The sequence below is a fragment of the Mesoplodon mirus genome (assembly GCF_964341445.2).
Source record: "Mesoplodon mirus genome assembly, chromosome: 9".
NCBI lineage: Eukaryota > Metazoa > Chordata > Mammalia > Artiodactyla > Ziphiidae > Mesoplodon > Mesoplodon mirus.
Genome location: NC_138985.1, coordinates 88,418,257 through 88,437,953, shown reverse-complemented (window position 1 = coordinate 88,437,953; position 19,697 = coordinate 88,418,257). Strand labels below are relative to the sequence as shown.

The 19,697-nt window shown below is 38.9% G+C and overlaps 1 protein-coding gene across 1 annotated transcript; it reads right to left on the bottom strand.

Moving 5' to 3' along the window:
• Positions 1 to 9,255: 9,255 nt before the first annotated feature.
• Positions 9,256 to 16,317, bottom strand: SPAM1 (sperm adhesion molecule 1; the record flags this gene model as incomplete). The annotated part of the gene is given in 5 exon segments (XM_082632599.1): positions 9,256 to 9,873; positions 14,573 to 14,599; positions 14,603 to 14,662; positions 15,361 to 15,669; positions 15,673 to 16,317. Coding segments are annotated over 5 exon segments (1,659 nt in total).
• Positions 16,318 to 19,697: the final 3,380 nt, after the last annotated feature.

Sequence of the window (19,697 nt, the reverse complement as noted above, 5' to 3'; positions counted from 1 at the left end):
TGATCACTATCTGTCAAGTGCCTACCATTTTTATGACAAGCACTGTGCTGATTTCTGTTTATTTTCTCTAATCTTCTCAACAGCTGGCCTTCCAAGGTAAGGGAACAAACTCAGAGAATGTAAATATCTAGCCCAAGGTCAACAAGTTGCAGATGGCTAAACTGGGATTGGTTTGTTCTTTCCCTATAGCTTATGACCAAGGATTGGGCTTCCCATGAAAAACTATTAGAATTTTCTTTAAAGGATATCTCTTATAAAATAATTATTTGCCAAAATTTTATGAGGCTTTATGGCTGCATGAAAACAATGAGACTCAGTAGATAGATGAATTGGTAGCTCCTAGAGACTGATGTACTTTAAAAATATAACAGTGATAATCAAAGCTGAATGCCACGTTAAGAAATAAGAAGCAGGGCTTCCCTGGTGGCGCAGTGGTTGAGAGTCCACCGGCCAATGCAGGGGACGCGGGTTCGTGCCCCGGTCCGGGAAGATCCCACATGCCGCGGAGCGGCTAGGCCCGTGAGCCACGTCCGGAGCCTGTCCTCCGCAACGGGAGAGGCCACAATGGTGAGAGGCCCGCGTATCGCAAAAAAAAGAAATAAGAAGAAATAAAATGTTCTTTTTAAACCTGGTCTTTGGTTTCCTGTTTCATATTATAACCTGTTGATATCTGAAATGGTATATCTTAATTTTCAGAAATGGCAACAATCTCCTAAAAATAGACTTTGAGCATACATGAGAAACAAAACAAGGTTTACTCTTTAAAAAAAAAAAAAAAGTCTTACCAAAAATAAAGAATACCCTTTAACAAACTATGAAAAAATATATTCTTTACTATGTAAGAACCAAGTTCTTAAACCAGGATGGCATTCTCACTTATGGATGAACAATACAGAATTTGATAATGCCCAGTGTTGGTAAGGAAAATTGGCCCTCCCATTCACTGTTAGTACAATCATTAATAGGAACCAACTTTTAGAAGAAAATTTTGCAATGTCTCTCTAAGCTGAAATGTATATATCCTTTGTGTTAGCCATTCCATTTCATCCTGGTAAAAGCATGCCAAGACATACATGTACACAGGTGCTAACTACAACATTTTTGATAGAGCTGGGAAAAAAATCTCCAGAAAATGAAATGTCCATCAATAAGAACTTTCTAAAAAAATTGTCATGTTGTGGTATAGTGGAGTACAATGTGGTCATTACAAAATGTCCTGATGTGGACAGACACCCAAAATATATTGTCACATGGGAGAGCACGCTATAGATGATTATGGACCATAGCCCAATTTTTGTTAAATATACTGTTAAATTAATTAAACAAGGAGGTTGTTAGACTAAGGTGGTTCTTAATGTACATAAGCAAACCAAAAATCTAAGCCTGTACGTGCCTCAGCGTTACAACATCAAGACACTAAGGACAACCAGTCACAAACAGCCAACTCTAATCAATCAAATATTTCCTTTCTTTGCTTCCGCACTTTCTCTATGTAAGTCCCCTGATTCCTGTCGGCAGGGCGCCCCTAAACACTTCACGGCTGGTGCTCTTGGATTCTCATTGATTTTGGCTCAAATAAACTCTTTAAATTGTTCATATGCCTCCATTTACCATTTAGCAACATACACACACATTCGCTTCCTTACTCCCTGGAAATTTCTCGAATTATATAAAGAAACCATAACCAGGAGTTATCTCTGGTAAGGGAAGAGGACTTTTAATTTTCCACTGTGTAACTTTGTATTATTTTACCATGAGCAGCAATAACTTTGAAAGAATAAAAAAGATTTTTAAACCAATATAAGATTATACATGTTTCCATTTAAAAAAAAGATTATTAGAGCTTAAAAATGTAAAATAAGACTTTGAATCATCTTGGTTAGTTTTGCAGCTCTATCTCAATTCAAATATTAAACAAAGTGTAGACATAAAGAGACAAGTTCTGTAAAAAACAAAACATGTTCCATTTACCTCACAGGAAATACAAGGCCTCAAAGAGTTTGCTTTGTTAAAAAAATTTTTACTGGAGTATAGTTGCTTTACAATGTTGTGTTAGTTTCTGTTGTACAGCAAAGTGAATCCATTATACATATACATATATCCACTCTTTTTTATATTTCCTTCCGATTTAGGTCACCACAGAGCACTGAGTAGAGTTCCCTGTGCTATAGAGTAGGTTCTCATTAGTTATCTATCTATCATAGTATCAATAGTGTATATATGTCAATTTCAATCTCCAAATTCATCCTACCTCCCCTCTCCCCTTGGTATCCGTAGGTTTGTTCTCTATGTCTGTCTCTATTTCTGCTTTGCAAATAAGTTCATCTATACCATTTTTCTAGATTCCACATATAAACAATATTATGCAATATCTGTTTTTCTCTTTCTGACTGTATGACAGTCTCTAGGTCTATCCACATCTCTGTAAATGACACTGTCTTGTTCCTTTTTGTGGCTAATATTCCATTGTATATATGGGCCACACCTTCTTTATCCATTCATCTGTTAGTGAACACTTAGGTTGCTTCCATGTCCTGGCTATGTGAATAAAGCTGCAATGAACACTGGGGTGCATGACTCTTTTTGAATTATGGTTTTCTCAGGGTATATGCCCAGTAGTGGGATTGCTGGGTCATATGGTAGTTCTATTATTATAAGGAACCTCCATACTGTTCTCCACTGTGGCCATATCAATTTACATTCCCACCAACAGTGCAAGAAGGTTCCCTTTTCTCCACACCCTCTCCAGCATTTACTGTTTGTAGATTTTTTGATGATGGCCATTCGGACTGGTGTGAGGTGATACCTCACTGTAGTTTTGACTTGCATTTCTCTGATGATTAGTGATGTTGAGCAGCCTTTCATGTGTTTATTGGCCATCTGTATGTCTTCTTTGGAATACTTTTAAAATCTTAGTGACTTTGTACCACAACCTGTAAGTATATAGCCCACTGTGGATTTGGCACATTCCAAAGCATGCCACCACTTTGTAGCTTCATCACTGTTGCTTCTTAAAGGAAGTCTGAGGCAAGGGGAGGAGGAGGCAGTGACATTTGTTCAGGTGCCCGAGTAGGGCATTCAAGGACAACCACTCTTGGCTTTCACAGGGAGTTGAAGGCTAATTGTGTCTGCATCAGATATTCTTTTCAAGCCTGTGCAAATTAGAGTCCTCAGTGGAATCACAGAAAGCAAAGAATTCTAGTTCTTTTTCCTTAGCGTTCTCTCCTTTCATTTTCTTCTCTCCCACCCACTATCCCCCACCTCCTTCCTTCCCTCTCTCTCAGATGGCAAGCAGAGGAGAAAAGAGAAATATCCAGGTTCTCAATTTTACTGATGGGTTTTGTTGATGGGTTTTCACATTCCAGTGATTAACCACTCCATATCAAATTTCAGTGTCATCAAAATGTCAGTATCTTTTGCAGGCTGATTGTGTTGAAACAATCCTGGCAGTTTTGCATGTGAAACAGATCATGTGAGTCTTACTACTCTAAGCTGGGGTCACTGACAAGCAAGCTGCTGAGTCCTGAAATATCAATCCTAGACCCATGGCTGAGATTGCACTGTTTTTTCAAGTTCAAAGGAAACTGCCATTCACTAGGTATAGTAATTCAAGAAGTTCCCTCCAAAACGACCTCTCCATGAGAGATGCTCCTTTCAAAGTTAACTAGTCTAGAAAACACACTTTTTTTTTTTTTTTGTGGTACGTGGGCCTCTCACTGTTGTGGCCTCTCCCGTTGCAGAGCACAGGCTCCGGACGCGCAGGCTCAGCGGCCATGGCTCATGGGGCCCAGCCGCTCCGGGGCATGTGGGATCTTCCCGGACAGGGGCACGAACCCGTGTCCCCTGCATCGGCAGGCGGACTGTCAACCACTGCACCACCAAGGAAGTCCTGGAAAACACACTTTAAAATGGGCATATTGTTCATTTCAGCTAACAAGTAGACGTATGAACTTATTACAGAAGAACAAAGTATTAACATAGGGAAAAGCAGTTTTGCTTTTTCGTTTGTTCTGTGAGTCTTAATCTATAAAGGTGACTGAATGGCTACACAGAGGATCACAAGAGGAACACCAGGTTTTGGACAGGATGCAGAAGCAGGAGCACAGGAGCACCAGCACCCTTTATCGGCATTTCCCTGGAGAAGGCAAGGTAGGGGAGGGTGAACAGTTTGAGACGGGCTCATTTGAATGATTTCAGCAGGCTTTGAGCTGCAGGGAGGAAAACATTCTCTTTGACCCTCTTAGGGTCCTTAGTTAGGTCTGAAAATTAAACTGACAAAGGCAGATTAACAGAAGAAAAGCATACAAATTTATTTAATATAAGTTTTATGGGACACCAGAGCCTTCATTAAAAATATGAAGACCCAAAGAAAACAGTTCGACCTGTGTATTTTTATTCTAGATTGGACGAAGAGGAACAGTAGGGGAGAAAGATGATGGGTTAAGGAGTATGATGTAATTGTAGGGAACTGGGGAAACTTAGCAAGCCCTGTTGGTTTGATTCTTCTTGGCATCCCTTTGTCTTCAGAGAAAAGTCTGCTTCTTTCCTCCAGATCCACAGAGGACACCTTTCACATGAGGGTCTTATGGTCTGTTTCGGGGAAGAAGGGTGAGGTGGGGAGGGGGTTAAAGTGACCTTCCGGCTCCTGCCATTTTCTCAAAACTCCTTCAACTTAAAATATTCAATAACCAAGGTGTCGTATTTGGGGTAGTGTGTCCAGAACCCCATCAGGGCTATAGAGGCGTTCTCTAGTTGCCTGGGACCTGGCCCTGGGATGCTTAAGGCAGAGGAGTATTGCCTCCTGGTGTGTAGAGGCCAGATAGAGGAGGTAGGACTCTGGATTAGTTAGTTTCCATATCAAATAGCATGTCTTTTGTTATCTCTGAGAATCAGCTAACCCTGGAAGGGGCAGTTCCTCCCTGCCAGAAAGGTGTTTTAAGATGTCAAAACATCCAAATATGCAGAGAATAAATGATTATGACTGTTATTATTAAACAGGAATTTAGGAGTAAAATCATTTTCAACATGTACCCAAAGAAACAGAGAAGAGTGGTGGGGAGCATTTCCAAAGTCAAAACTAATTTTAAATGAAGTGTTTTCAAAATAGATACCCTTCCAAGAAAGAAAAAAAACGGTAGCTAACCAACTGAATTAGAAATGTATCAAATTCACTTTCAGTCCATAGTAATTATATTCAGTAATCATTGCAACATTTTTTCAACTCTTTCTTGAGCACCTATTCTGTGCCAGGAATTGTGCTATGTCTAGGATCCCAAGCACATGGTTGTGTGTTTTCTAAGGTTATCTGGAAGCAGGCTGGGAAGAATACAGGCCAGAAATTGCTCTAACATTTCAGCGTGAAGTTACATGGCAAGTAAATACCCTCACAGTCCTCAAATATCTAGTCACACAACAGTAGTATGTGCCTAACTGTCTTCTTCAATAGTAGGTTAGACACCTTCTAAAGATCAATTAATTTGCCAGCAACCAATTTATTAAAAAACTTGAGAAGTGAATTTTTAAAATTACTACTACATTACCAAATAAAGGTCAGCATTTTGGAAAGATTTCTCTTTTCGTGCCTTCTGCTTTTCATTTTGTCCTATATTATATATTCCTGTGGGCTGTCATTTTCCTGTTAGTCATTTTTGTGTTTGCATAATGTTTGCATAGATTAAGAATCCAACAGTTAATTTTCCTAAATGGATATATTTATCCGAAGTTCACTGCCAAGAGCTTTTTTTTAACACCACTTCTCATGTCTTCATTACTACTTAGCAAATGTCCTTAAATCATTTTTCAACATCTCTTAGTGAATGTCTGTTTACTTCCCACAATATTGAATATATCTATACAATAAATCCAATGGTCTATTTTATATCTATTCTCCATTCAAATTCACTTTCAAAAATAAAAGCATATATTCTCTCTACTAACTTTGGAACTGAGCCCTCTGCTGGGAGGGAGACAGGTTTTGTATGATACTTGAGAGTTTAGAGATGCCATCTGCATCTAACAAACTAATTTCATATCTTTTGAAACTAAATTATTCAATTCCTTTAGTACTCTGTTAGTTAGATGAACCTGTGTTCTTATAGTGCTTCAGTTTTTATACTTTATGTATATGCTGCATCTATGGACAGCTTCTGTTTACATGTCTAGCAGACCCATCAGTGTGCAAGTTCATGAAGAGCAGGATACTGTACTATTCTTTTTGTATTTCAGATACAAAAATACTTGATCTAAATGGAAACACAACTTTGCCCCTGCAAACCTAACCATATACAAAGTTGTGTATTACACAAAATATTCCTGCCAAGTCTCTTTTTCTATTTAGTAGCCTCTTTTCTTACAGGGTTCATGGCCAAGTCTGCCATGAGAGATGTCTACTGTTTTGACTTTCCATCCAACAACAGTAATACAGGCATCTCCCATACCCAGTAAAAACATATCCATCCCTTTCCCACACACATTTACTGTGTTATTTCTAAGGCTAACTCCTTCCATGTATTATATGAGTCAATCCTCTCAAGAACCCTAAAAGATATATATTACCGCCATTTTATTAGAATAGAAGCTGAGCCAAGTTACCTTTCTCAGGCTCGTATAGCTAGTAAATGTTGGAAGTTGCCCTTATAACTGTCCAACTCCAAAATCCACGCCTTGTCCAATGCACCTTGCTGTCTCCATTCTTCCTAACTCTCAATGACAGACATTTATGTATACTAAGGAAACTAGTCCATATGTAGCATCCTTCCCAGATCATTACCAAATTGTCTCATTTTGTGGCTTACTTATGAAAACACAGCTTTGACAGTAGAATCATAATTGGAGCAGAGAATGAAGGGCAGAACTAAGGAAAAGCGTAGCGTTAGTTTGAGAGGATCCAAGTGGTCATGACAACTCCCACACTTAAAATTCTTTAGTGGCTCCCCATTGGCTTTTATTTGTTCAGCAAATATTTAATGGGCACCTACTAAGTCTCAGATGCTATTCATTACACTGTGGATAGAGCAGCAAGAAAAACAGACCAGGGGCTTCCCTGGTGGCGCAGTGGTTGAGAGTCTGCCTGCCGATGCAGGGGACACGGGTTCATGCCCTGGTCTGGGAGGATCCCACGTGCTGCGGAGCGGCTGGGCCCGTGAGCCATGGCCGCTGAGCCTGTGCATCCGGAGCCTGTGCTCCACAACAGAAGAGGCCACAGCAGTGAGAGGCCCGCGTACCACAAAAAAAAGAAAAGAAAAGAAAAGAAAAGAAAAGAAAAACAGACCAAACACCTGTCCTTATGATGTTTACATTATAAGAAGGTGATGGGAAGTAAAAATAGAGAAATATATCATGCTGTGATATATGTGCATGGGGAAAAAAATGGAGCAGGTCAACAAGTTTGGGAGCATCTTCCCTGTAAAGTCCAAACATCTTAGTATGGCTTACAAAAGTCTTCAGTGCATCATTTGGCCATCACCTACTGAATACCATTCTAAAACCACACTCAGTGTTCTGTCCGACCGAAGTTCCTTTTGTCTCGTGTCTCCATGTGAGCTAACTGCTATTCAGCCTTCAAGGCAATAGACACATCATCTCTTTCATGACATCTTTGAAATCCTTCTCTGACACCCTCAGGCTCTTGTTTGTATGCCAGAGCATGCTGAACTATATTATAGCACTTCTCACACATTATGTTGTAAGTTTCCACTTTCGATGTCTGTCTTCTTCAAATATGCAACAAACTCACTGATGGCAAGAAGCATGCTACTTCACCGTGAATCTGTGACACTTAATATTGAGCCTGGCAAAGAATAAACACTCAATAAATGCTATATGAAGGATGTGAATGCTTAGGTAAAATAAGGATTTTTAGGCACACAAGGCTGTCAAATTTGACAATCAAGAATGAAAAGAATATTAGAATTTTCACATATGAATTCTGAAGACATATTAAACCATGTACAAAAGTTGATGGGTTAATCGCTTTTTAAAGGTTACCTTTTTTTTTTTTTCTTGCGGTACTTGGGCCTCTCACCGCTGTGGCCTCTCCTGTTTCTGAGCACAGGCTCTGGATGCGCAGGCCCAGTGGCCATGGCTCACGGGCCCAGCCACTCCACGGCATGAGGGATCCTCCTGGACCGGGGCACGAACCCGTGTCCCCTGCATCAGCAGGCGGACTCCCAATCACTGCACCACCAGGGAAGCCCTAAAGGTTACCTTTTTATAAAACACAACTTGAACAAATTATCAAGATGAAATAGCTAAAAACCATAGTTACATGCTTGAGACAGACTAGTACGCTTAGAATATTACATTTAAAAAGATATTGCATTTAATATTTTCTTGACACTTTTATTACATATTAAAAACTACTTATAAAGACATTCATTTACAATAAATTGGCATTATTCAAATCTTCACTTTTATCAGAAGGACACTAGGCCTCTAAGCATTATAGGTCTTACAATCAGTCTTTGGTAGAACCAAGAATATAATAGGTACCTCTTAGTATATACACATTCACAGTTTGTGAAATATCTGCTATACACATGGCAATTAGAAAATACAAAATTGGATATCATCTTACAAAGCAAATTCTATGCTATCTTATTTATCAAGTGTTTACTTTGAATTTCAAAACTAAAATGTAGTATCAATGGATCTAGTAATAACACTGCCCTCACTATGATTTTGAAAATTAAAGGCATTGGTCACAATTCCTTGTTTATCAGTGAATAATAATTCCAAGGTCAATTTGATCATGAAAAAGCAATCTTTGCTCAAAAAATTAAAATACTATCTTGGCCATGAGTATTGATTCACATTTCAAATATAAAACTTTAAATATATAGGTATCATCACTTGCCTAAAAAAAATAAGCTAGCGAAACTATTAAATATAAAAATGTAAGGGACTTCCCTGGTGGTGCAGTTGTTGGGAGTCTGCCTGCCAATGCACGGGACACGGGTTCGAGCCCTGGTCCAGGAAGATCCCACGTGGCGCAGAGCAACTGGGCCCATGTGCCACAACTACTGAAGCCCACGTGCCTAGAGCCCGTGCTCCGCAACAAGAGAAGCCACTGCAATAAGAAGCCCGCGCACCACAATGAAGAGGAGCCCCCGCTCGCCGCAACTAGAGAAAGCCCGCGCGCAGCAACAAAGACCCAACTCAGCCAAAAAATAATTAATTAATTTAAAAATAAAATGTAAAAAATATAAAAACACAAAGAATGTAGACAGGAAGCCTAATAAGCACTGAATTTGTACTTTAATAGGTTGTTTCATTTTTCTTGTTTTGAATATGTAACTGACTGGAAGTGTTTTTCCAGTTAATACTATGACAGCCCCCTTGGGTGTTGTTGGAGAGGGCTTCCACCGAACACGTGACTTTGAGGCACCCATGGAGATCTTTCCCAGGAACACATGGAGACACTGTGACCGTTGGTGTGGAGAATAAGATATTGCTGAAAGTGGTAGAAGATATCTCTTTCCAGCTAGAAGAATGATTCCTGGGTTCTAAGTTTAGAAAGCCACCTATGCAAACATCTTCAGCGATACATACATTAACAGTATGAATGTTTTTTATATCAACTCTCTTCTTACAGTGGATGTTGGCATAACAACTGCAGTAAAATTTTTTGGAAAATTGTTGCAGGTCTTTGAGTGTGGGTTTCCCATGTACTGTGTATTTTCCACCTTTCCCAGTTTGAATAGCAAAATTCTTTGGGTTCAGGTGAAGATAGTTGCTAGAATTCCAGTATTTCTTTGTACACACTCCTTGCTCTTGGCAAAGTGCTTGGCTACACATTTTGGCTGCTAAGGTGACGTTGATTATGTAAGGATTCAGTGTAGTCTTCATGTAATTGCCTAGCTTCATGCAAGATTTCTGTAAAATTATACGAAGATCAGATTATTAACATCCAAGTTGGTTCATATGTGAATTAATTCACTACATTAAGCAATTTCTTTTTTTTTGTTTGTTTTTTGTTTTTTTTGGTTTTTCTGTGGTACATGGGCCTCTCACTGTTGTGGCCTCTCCCGTTGCGGAGCACAGGCTCCGGACGCGCAGGCCCAGCGGCCATGGCTCACGGGCCCAGCCGCTCCGCGGCACGTGGGATCCTCCTGGACTGGGGCATGAACCCGCGCTCTCTGCATCAGCAGGCGGATTCCCAACCACTGCACCACCAGGGAAGCCCTAAGCAATTTCTAAGGAAGCACACACACACAAAAAAAAACCCAGAGCCAGTAAGAGCAGGAAATGTTTTATCTTTTTTTACTTGAACAAGCAAGACTATTCCAACAGTTTTTTGTAACATTTGTAAGTTTCACATGCCATTTCATGTCACTAAATAATTGACCAGTTGAGGTTTAGTATACCCTAGCCTCAGTCTTCCTCAATAATTCATAAACTAATGGGGGTGGAAGGGGCAGAATGGTACAGTGCGGGTGGAGGGATTAGAGCTTGGGCTCTGGAGTCCATCTGTCCGGATTGGAGTCACCGTTCCATTAATGGCTCGCTGTGTGAGCTTGGGAATCTCTTAAGCATTCTAAGTCTTAGTTTCCTATCTGGGTGACCTTGGAAAAATTAATTCATCTGGCGGTGTTTCAGCTTCATCATCATCCAATAAGGGTAATTATAGCACCTACTTCATAGGGTTGTTGCGAAGATGAAAAGATAGAAAGTACATAAAAGGGCTAACACAGGGCCCCATAGCATTGGTTAGCCCTCAATGTATAAATTATATAAAGTACAAATAAATGTAATAAGTATCACATTTGTCAGACAAGTTTAGGCATTGGGAAGAGTGGTTTCTAAATTGCTAGCTCAAAACAACTAAACAGGTTCAAACGAGTATATATTAAATGTTATGTATAATTCAAGTATGGGCGAATTATGACAGCTCTTTTACAGATATACTTATTTGGCAGAGTATGAGTGGTGAGTAACTAAAATGATTCATCTTGAAATGGATACTTTCTAAAACTGGGACTCCGTCCTCTTCAGAACGTAGAAGGTAGTTGCTTGCGTTCATTATCAGCAATCCCATGGAGTGAGCTGGCTGAGCTAGTCCTTCAGTAAAAGATCAAAGGAAGTGGTGGGCGGGTGGGCAGGCAAGTTGAGGAACCTCACAGCTTCCACTTGGACCTACTTCCTGTTGCCTTCCTTGAGGTGGTGCCATCGGCGGTAAGCAGAACAAGGGCCTTCCAAGGATGTCCATACCCCAGTCCCATGGAACCTGTGACTGTGTTACTTTTCATGGCAAAAGGGACTTTCCAGATATGATTAAGGGTATGGATCTGGACACGGGGAGGTTATCCTGAATTATCTGGATGGGCTCAATCACAAGTCCTTAAAAAGGTAGGTTGGATTTTTAAAATGAGTTGGAAGAAGGAAGACAAATTCAAAGGTAAGGGAGACTCAACCCGGCATTGCTGGCTTTGAAGATAGAGGAGAAGGCCAAAAGGGAAAGAATGCGGTGACCTCTTGAAGCTGGAAATTGCCTTAGCCACAGCCAGTCAGAAAATAGAGATCTTGATGCTATAAACACAAGGAAATGAATTCTGCCAACAACCCAAATGAGCAAATGAGGGTCTTTCTGTAGAAAGGAATGCAACCCTGCTGACATCTTGATTTTACAACATTAAGATCCATATTGGACTTCTGAACTACCGAACTATAAGATAATAATTTGCTGCTGTTTAAACCACTGTTTGTTGTAATTTTTATGGTACCAATAGAAAACCTCTTCTTAACCCTCCAATAGCTTTACATGGTGTTTATTATACAATTCAACTTCTCTCAACTTGTATACAGCCTGATGAGGTGTAACCTCTCCTTGCTCTTGTACAACTCTCCCTTACCCACTCAGCCTTAGATATACTAATTGTTTCACAGGGGTGGCAGGTTCATTTCAAATGGCACTTACTGTCCCCTCTGCCCAGAATGCTCTTTCCTCTCATTTTTAACATGGTTGACTCCATCTTTTTATTCAGATCACAGCTTTAATTAGACAAGACCCTTCTCAGACACCTTTCCAGTCTACTTTCTTACAGCTCTCTATTTTTAACTTTCTGCATAGAATTTATCACATCGAATATTTTTATTGTCTTATATTGTTTCTATCCCTCCAACTTTAACATAAGCTTCATGAAGGCAGGGACTATGTCAATATTTTCCAACACAGTATCACCGGTGCCAGGGATATATGAGAATTTATACCAAGATCAGATGACATTGGAATTGTCTACAGAGACAAGAACTAGGCAGGAAGAGGAGTAAAGTGATGAGAATATTTTGAGCAGCATGAGCCTCTACAAGATGCAGTCTTTGGAAGGATCTAAAACTGTTTCTCTAAGAGATAAAGCCTAGTTTATAGCATTTGTCAATACCCATGGTGTAAATACTCCTACCATGGCCAATTTTAAGCTACCAACCTGGCATCCCTGAGTGCAGAATTGGGGATCAATTACCCCACCATTATGGTAGTATGGTGTGAAGTAGCACCCCATTACACAATACCATTTCCACTTAGATACAATAGGTGTAAATAACCTCAGAAGTATGGATAATAGTAAAATAAAGTAAATGATAGATTTTGAGTATTTGTTATCAATATTTTCTGTTTTTAACATACTTAATTTTATTCTGAGCTTTATCATTTAATTTTTAATAATGGCTGTGTTCAACAGTTCACAAAATTTCTGAATATTTAACAATCAGGTCTCATGAGCTGGGACCAGTAGAAGCTGGCTCTGTCACGCCATTGGATCTAATAAGATGGAATGGAAGGAAATGGTTTGCCTACATTTGGTAACAATTGTTTTAAATCAATTCAGTCATCACAAGTAAACCTGCAATTACCATTGTCTCGAGTTGTCAGTGAATCAGGAAACACAAGTAATTTCATGACTCTATTGATTTCAAATGACATAGAAAAAAAGGGGAATAATGACAGAATTAACATTCAAAATGATCATAAACTAGGAAAGGTAGCAGAAATATATAGAACAGAGTCCACAGGGAACAATTTCAAGGCAGTGTCATTAAGTAGAAAATCATCACATTAAAGTTGAAGGACTGTCCCTGTATGAATAATACTGAAGGTGATTTGAGAGTCATGGTAGAAGTACATGAATCTAAGATTAAAGTGCAATTAAAAAAAATGTGACAAGTAATATGCCATGCCATCCTACTAATTGGAGAATGCCTGATTCATTCCTCATCAGAGTAAGGGTAGAGTTCTCAATTCTGAAAATTTTAAAAAAAGGAAATAGTATGGGGAATTTAAAAATTGTTCTATCGTAGAATTAACAGGATCCTTGAGAAAGGAGTTTGTAGGTTTGAGAAAACAACTAATAAAAACTAGGAATACTCTTAGGAGAATTATAATTCTTAAATAATTTTCTGATGTATAGAAGATTTTGCAAAAAGGACATATACCTTTCCCTGAACTTATATTTTTTATTAGTTCTCTTTACTGTTGATCAAACCAGAGACAACAGAATCTACCAAATAAGTAGGAGGGCTCAGATTACCTTAAAAGAATTTCACAAAGTTAAGTACCTTTAAAAATGAAGGAAAAATATGGCTAGTCTATCTGAAGGACAAGATGTCAAAAGATCTGTTCTTAGAGTATAAAGTCTTAGAGTATAAAGTTCTCTGTAGGTCCTAGGATAAGACATCTGGGCCAAGAGCTTCATTAGACATTCTCCATGGCACCTACGTCACTAATATTTCCACATCCATCAGAGAAGGAAAAGTTCAGCTCCAACTCAGCAGTGTCCATGTGACAGTTTTACTCATGCTTTGAGTCAAGAAGATTGAAGAGGTGAAGGATAAAGACCTCATATGGAGAATTAAAAAAGGATGAAAATAAAGGAAGAGAGGAAAGGTTTAGGTCATAATAGTGAAAGCCTTTTTGAACTGAAGAAAATGCATTAGCAGAAAATGAATACAGAACAAAACCAACATTTTTCCTAACAAAACAAGTTTTACTTAAAATTTTACTTAAAATAGACACTATTAAATATAACCTGTGGAAAATAAAGAAGGATTCCTTTTCCTCTCCCTTAAGGAAACTCTGAACAATTTAGTAATATTTTCAAAAAGTAACTAAATCCCAACTGCCCACACCCTGCCCCCAGTTGTTGGCCCCCATGGTAAACTGTCATTAAATGACTAAATTAAAAAAAGTGCTTAATAAACAGTAATTGGGTGAATGGAAGAATGAGTGAATACATATTGACTAGTTGAGCTCTTTTGAGAAGTGACACGGCACGGTATAGTAGAAAACAACACCAAACACCACATAAGGAAACCAAGGTTGTAGTCCTGTTTTTGCTACTTCTTAGCCACACAGCCTAGGGAATTTCAATTAATCTCACCAAATTTCTGTTTCCTCACTGGAAAACAGTCTTACAACACAACCACACGAATGAAAGATAGTTTGACTTGGCCACTATCAATTGAGCACCTACTACTTTGGGCCAAACATAGTGCTTATTTTATTATTCAATCCCACAACAATCCTCAAAAACATTAAAAGTAGAAATGATTTCATCTATTTCCTATCAATTCAACTTACCCTAGTTAGACTTAAATTGAGACTTCCTCACATTATAATTCCAGAGGCACCTAGAGCAACGCTCTCACCAATTGTATTCACAAGGTCACCCTGGCAAATGTGTAGAGTTAACAGGGAGGAATAAAATGAAAGTGTTATACATAGGATAATAACACCAAAGCCAAGAATGCTGACCCAACGATAATTATTTAAATATTTCACCACTATTTATTTCTATCTTTTATGCCACCACTGCCCTACTATAAGAAAAATACAGATTTTCTGCTATTATTTTAATTACTTCTTTGACAAGAGATCAGGCCCATAAAAGAAAAAATGAAAGGAACTGAGATAATACACTGTCTATACTACCCAGTTCTCCATGACTGCTAAGATATTATATGATTACGTTAAAAATGAAACACGTTTGGGGCTTCCCTGGTGGCGCAGTGGTTGAGAGTTCGCCTGCCGATGCAGGGGACACGGGTTCGTGCCCCGGTCCAGGAAGATCCCACATGCCACAGAGCGGCTGGGCCCGTGAGCCGTGGCCGCTGAGCCTGCTCATCCGGAGCCTGTGCTCTGCAACGGGAGAGGCCACAACAGTGAGAGGCCCACGTACCGAAAAAAAAAAAAAAAAAAAAAGAAACATGTTCTTATTTTACATTCATATAATGATGCAGAACTACCTGGGTGCATATTCCTAAAGGTTATTAAAAGCTAAATTTCACTCCCTTCAAAAATTATGTTCAGTCCCACTAACCACCATTTGTGAACAATATTCCATAGCCTTCTTACCTTGATTTTCTTACCTGAGGAAGGAATTGCAAAGACACATCAGTAAAAACTGGACGGGCATACACAAAAACTGGAAGTGGGCTTTTAGCATTGGCTACTTTAGACATCCGAATGGCTTCCTGGACACGATTATGAACAAAGAGGGCAGCTTGTGGAGAAGATTTTAACTTGCTATTCAAATAAATGGATGGGAAAAGGGCAGTGCTTTCCTTCCACAACCAGTCGAGTGCATCGTTTCTTCTTTTCTCTATATCCCCGCAACTTCCGTTGTAATTAGGTTGGTTATAATTATGATTGTAACAGTCAGGAAAAAGATAATAACCTCAGAAGCGATTTGGCCAAAGTAATTTTCCCAATTTTAAAGTCTGCTGCATGAAACTCTTTGCTGCCTTTTCAAATTCCACTTTCGCTATCTTGGCAGCCTCTGGGAAAGTAAGTTGTATATTTTGTTGCAGAACCAACTCAATAGATTGATCCCTGTAAGCGTCTTTAGGTTTCCAGTTTCTAGCCCAGGTAGGCCTCCAGTTTTCCCAGTCAATGACAGCCAAGCCCACGTTGTCGATTGGCATGTAATAGGAAATGTCGTTTTTAGCTTTGTCCAAATGCTTTTTAAAGGATCCCATCTGGGGGATTCCTCCATACACACTTCTGCCTGTTCTTTCATCTGTGTGAGGATAGTAGCCAAGTCTATCAGCATAAAATAATGTAATGAATTTTCCTGTTGTACCTTTTTGGGGGTTTCCTACTAAAGCGAAGAGGCTCAGATCTGGAGGCATGTCAAATCTTCTAGCACAACGGTCAGTTAGGGCATTCCAGGCCCAAAGGAAAGACATATTTGCAATAAGAGGGGGTGCTCTGAAATCCAGAGTCAAACAACATGGAACCAGAAGGAAGGTGAACACTGCCTGGGGTGCTCCACTGGACCCAGCAAAGCTCCCAAAGGAGATATGTTGAAGCCTTAGTACTCCCATCACAAAGAGGAATGACTATGAAAAGCACTTATTTCTTCTACACACTTTGCTTTATCTAATATTTGATGCAAGCACAGGAGAGTGGAATGAAGCCACTTTGATGGATAAAGAGGTATAATGATGATTTACATTTAAATATTCTTCTTCATGTTTTAGGAATGTTTTGTAAGTTGCTTCATCTATAACTGGGAAAAAAAAGAAATGTAGAATATATTGTTACACTACATTTCTGTAACAGAGATTATAAGCTTTACCAAGTTCTCAACTTTAAGTGCAGGAAGTCTAATTCAGTGCTTGAAGATGGAGGACTCCTGTGTTTGAATCAATAAAATTATTTTCTCTTATGTATGATACAAATCCTATAATAGCTGACATTTGTCTCATCTTTTCAAATCACTATTGAACCTGCAGAGAAGTAAATGCAGCTAGTTTTCCTTGTGCCTTCCAACTTGTGCAGAATGCTGTACCAAGCAATGCCTTAGGAAAAGACTGTTAAATAAAAATAAATTCCAAGTTGAACCTCTCAAGTTCGTTATTTCATGAAAGACCACTTTTTAGTGGTCTGCCCAAAAGTGAAAAAACCTCTCATAGAATTGTGACGTTTCAACTTTTTGTTTCTTTTTTAAGGGAGGCAGGTACAGGAGGAAGCAAAAGTCACTTGTGCCAGGGGTAATAAGTCAAAAGTTTGCTTGAAACTATTGAATCAAACAAAATCTCCTATTGAGGGGTAAGCTGAAGTGCTATTTATAACAGTGCTCCATAATATCTCAAAGTAATGTACACCCATGTTTAAAGTTAATAAAATATTTTATGACTTTATATCTTTCACTAAAAGGATTGGCTCTGGCCTAGCTTAATAAAAGCAATATATGTACTTTATTCTTTTATAATCTTTGATAATTGAGATTGTATTGTCATTCTGATGGTCACAATGTGAAGTGTTATGGCGCATTTTGTGGTACAATAAAAATAGTCTGAGCCAAGGATAAGAAATTAAGCTAAGTGTTTTTTTTTTTTTTTGGATGTGGACCATTTTTAAGATCTTTATTGAATTCGTTACAATAATGCTTCTGTTTTATGTTTTGGTTTTTTGGCCAGGAGGCATGTGGGATCCTAGCTCCCCAACCAGGGATCAAACCCACACCCCCTGCATTGGAAGGCAAAGTTTTAACCACTGGATTGCCAGTGATTAATTGCCAGTAATTAATAGGTGAATGAATGAATTAGGAAGATGATACAGAAAGTCTTCTCTGATGAGGTGACTAAATAGTAGAAGCTTGATATTTAAAAATCAAAACTTAAGGAAAATTGCTAATTAAGTTTTGCTACATCCAGTTGATAGACTATTATGTGGCCTTAAAATTATTTAAATTATATTTATGAAGACTATGAAATAACATGAAAACTACTTATGAGGTATGGTTAAGTGAAAAACACAAGATGCAAAAATATGTGTATATTATTATTTACAACCATGTTTTTAAAAAGTCTTTAGAAGAAAGGCCAGAAAGAAATACACCAAGAGTTACCAGTATATATTATAGAGATTATTGGTGATTTCCATTATTTTTTTCTATTTACAAATTTTCTATAGTGTATTTATATCATCTTTGATATAAAAATAAAATAATGAAAAAATTTAAAAAGTTAACCTATGTAATGCTACCTGTATTTTATGGTATTATAAAAAAAATTTTTGTTTTGTTTGTATTTTACATTTAGAAATTAGACCTTCACAATGTCTGTAACGTCTGACAATCAGGGACCCAGAGTTGAAAAGGGCACACCTGTATTACAAATGTTTCACAGAAAGACAAAAGAGGCAGAGGAGGAGGTTGAATCACCTCTCATGCCTTCTGTAATAGCATCATGCCTGTCTTGAGTTTACCTTCTAAGTAGATCATCTCCAGGAGAAGGAAATCCTGTCAGTTGAAACAGTGGCTCTCAAGAGAACACATGCATAAGTGATTGTACATAGAACATAATATCAGAAAGAGGAAATTGCCCAAGACTGTTTTATCCTAAGTGTCTCCCTTACTTTGGTGATCAAGAGAAGATAACTGAAGATTAGCAACATGTATTAATAGCTGAAGTATGCATGGGATGTGTTATCCCATTTATTCCTCAGAATAATTCACTGAGGTAGGAATTATATTAACAAATTTCACTTGAGAAAATGGGGAATATGAATAACTTGCCCAGAGTCACACAACCAGATGGATAGTGAAACAATGATTCAAATCAGATTCAAACTGACTCTAAAACCACTACTCAAAACTCATATGTGGGGACCAAAATAGCGAATATTTCTTGATAGGACTCCTTCCCAATAGCATTTCTGGGTCCCTTAAATATCATTTATTTAGGGCTTCCCTGGTGGCGCAGTGGTTGAGAGTCCACCTGCCAATGCAGGGAACGCGGGTTCGTGCCCTGGTCTGGGAAGATCCCACATGCCGCGGAGCGGCTGGGCCCGTGAGCCATGGCTGCTGAGCCTGCGCGTCCGGAGCCTGTGCTCCGCAACGGGAGAGGCCACAACAGTGAGAGGCCCGCGTACCGCCAAAAAAAAACCCCAAAAAACATTTATTTAAAAAAATTTTAGTAATGACTTTTGCTTGCTAAAGACACCAGCTGTATTTTCATTAATATGGCTCCAGTTTCTAGATCCAGAGCAATGTCAGCCTAGGCAAGCATGAGTACTATCCTGAAGCCTTTTGCTGTATTTAGATCACCAACCTCTGTGAGGGAGGGACTCACGGTGGGTGAGAGAGGCGCCATATTGGAATAGATGTCTTTGCAGTGACTACAGCTCCCCTTGCCTCAGTTCCTGTGCCCTTCTGTTAAGTCACATCAGTGACTGGTTCTGCACTCACCGAGCCCAGGCAGGGAGAAGAAGCCTGAAGAAGAAGTTTGAACCTAAGGCTGGAACAGGAATTCTGCATTTGGTCCCCTTTGGTGGACCAGGTGACCAGGTCACACCCTGAGGTGACCCCATGTGTTAAATCAGATAACTGCATAGGAATCTGTCCTTAAGTAAGTTGCTAGCTGGAAAACCAGTCTTTGAAATCAATAATTTAATATTTATATGTATACTTTTATGTATCTATGTTCATATGAAGACTAAAATATATTCGTTTTAGGTTAAATACAACTTAAACATTCCAGTAAGGAAGAAGAGTGCATTGATTTCACTCCTGGATCTGGTTTCTTAGCCAAATCGGAGCCAAATGAAGTAATACATTTCCTGTTTATGTTAAGTGACACACGTGTCTACTTACAATACCTCTCAATGGATTTCATATGAGAAAAAGATTGTAAGTTTCATCTCTTCCCTCAGTGATGACTCTAGAGGCCAAACTTAATTCCCTTTAAACTCAATTATC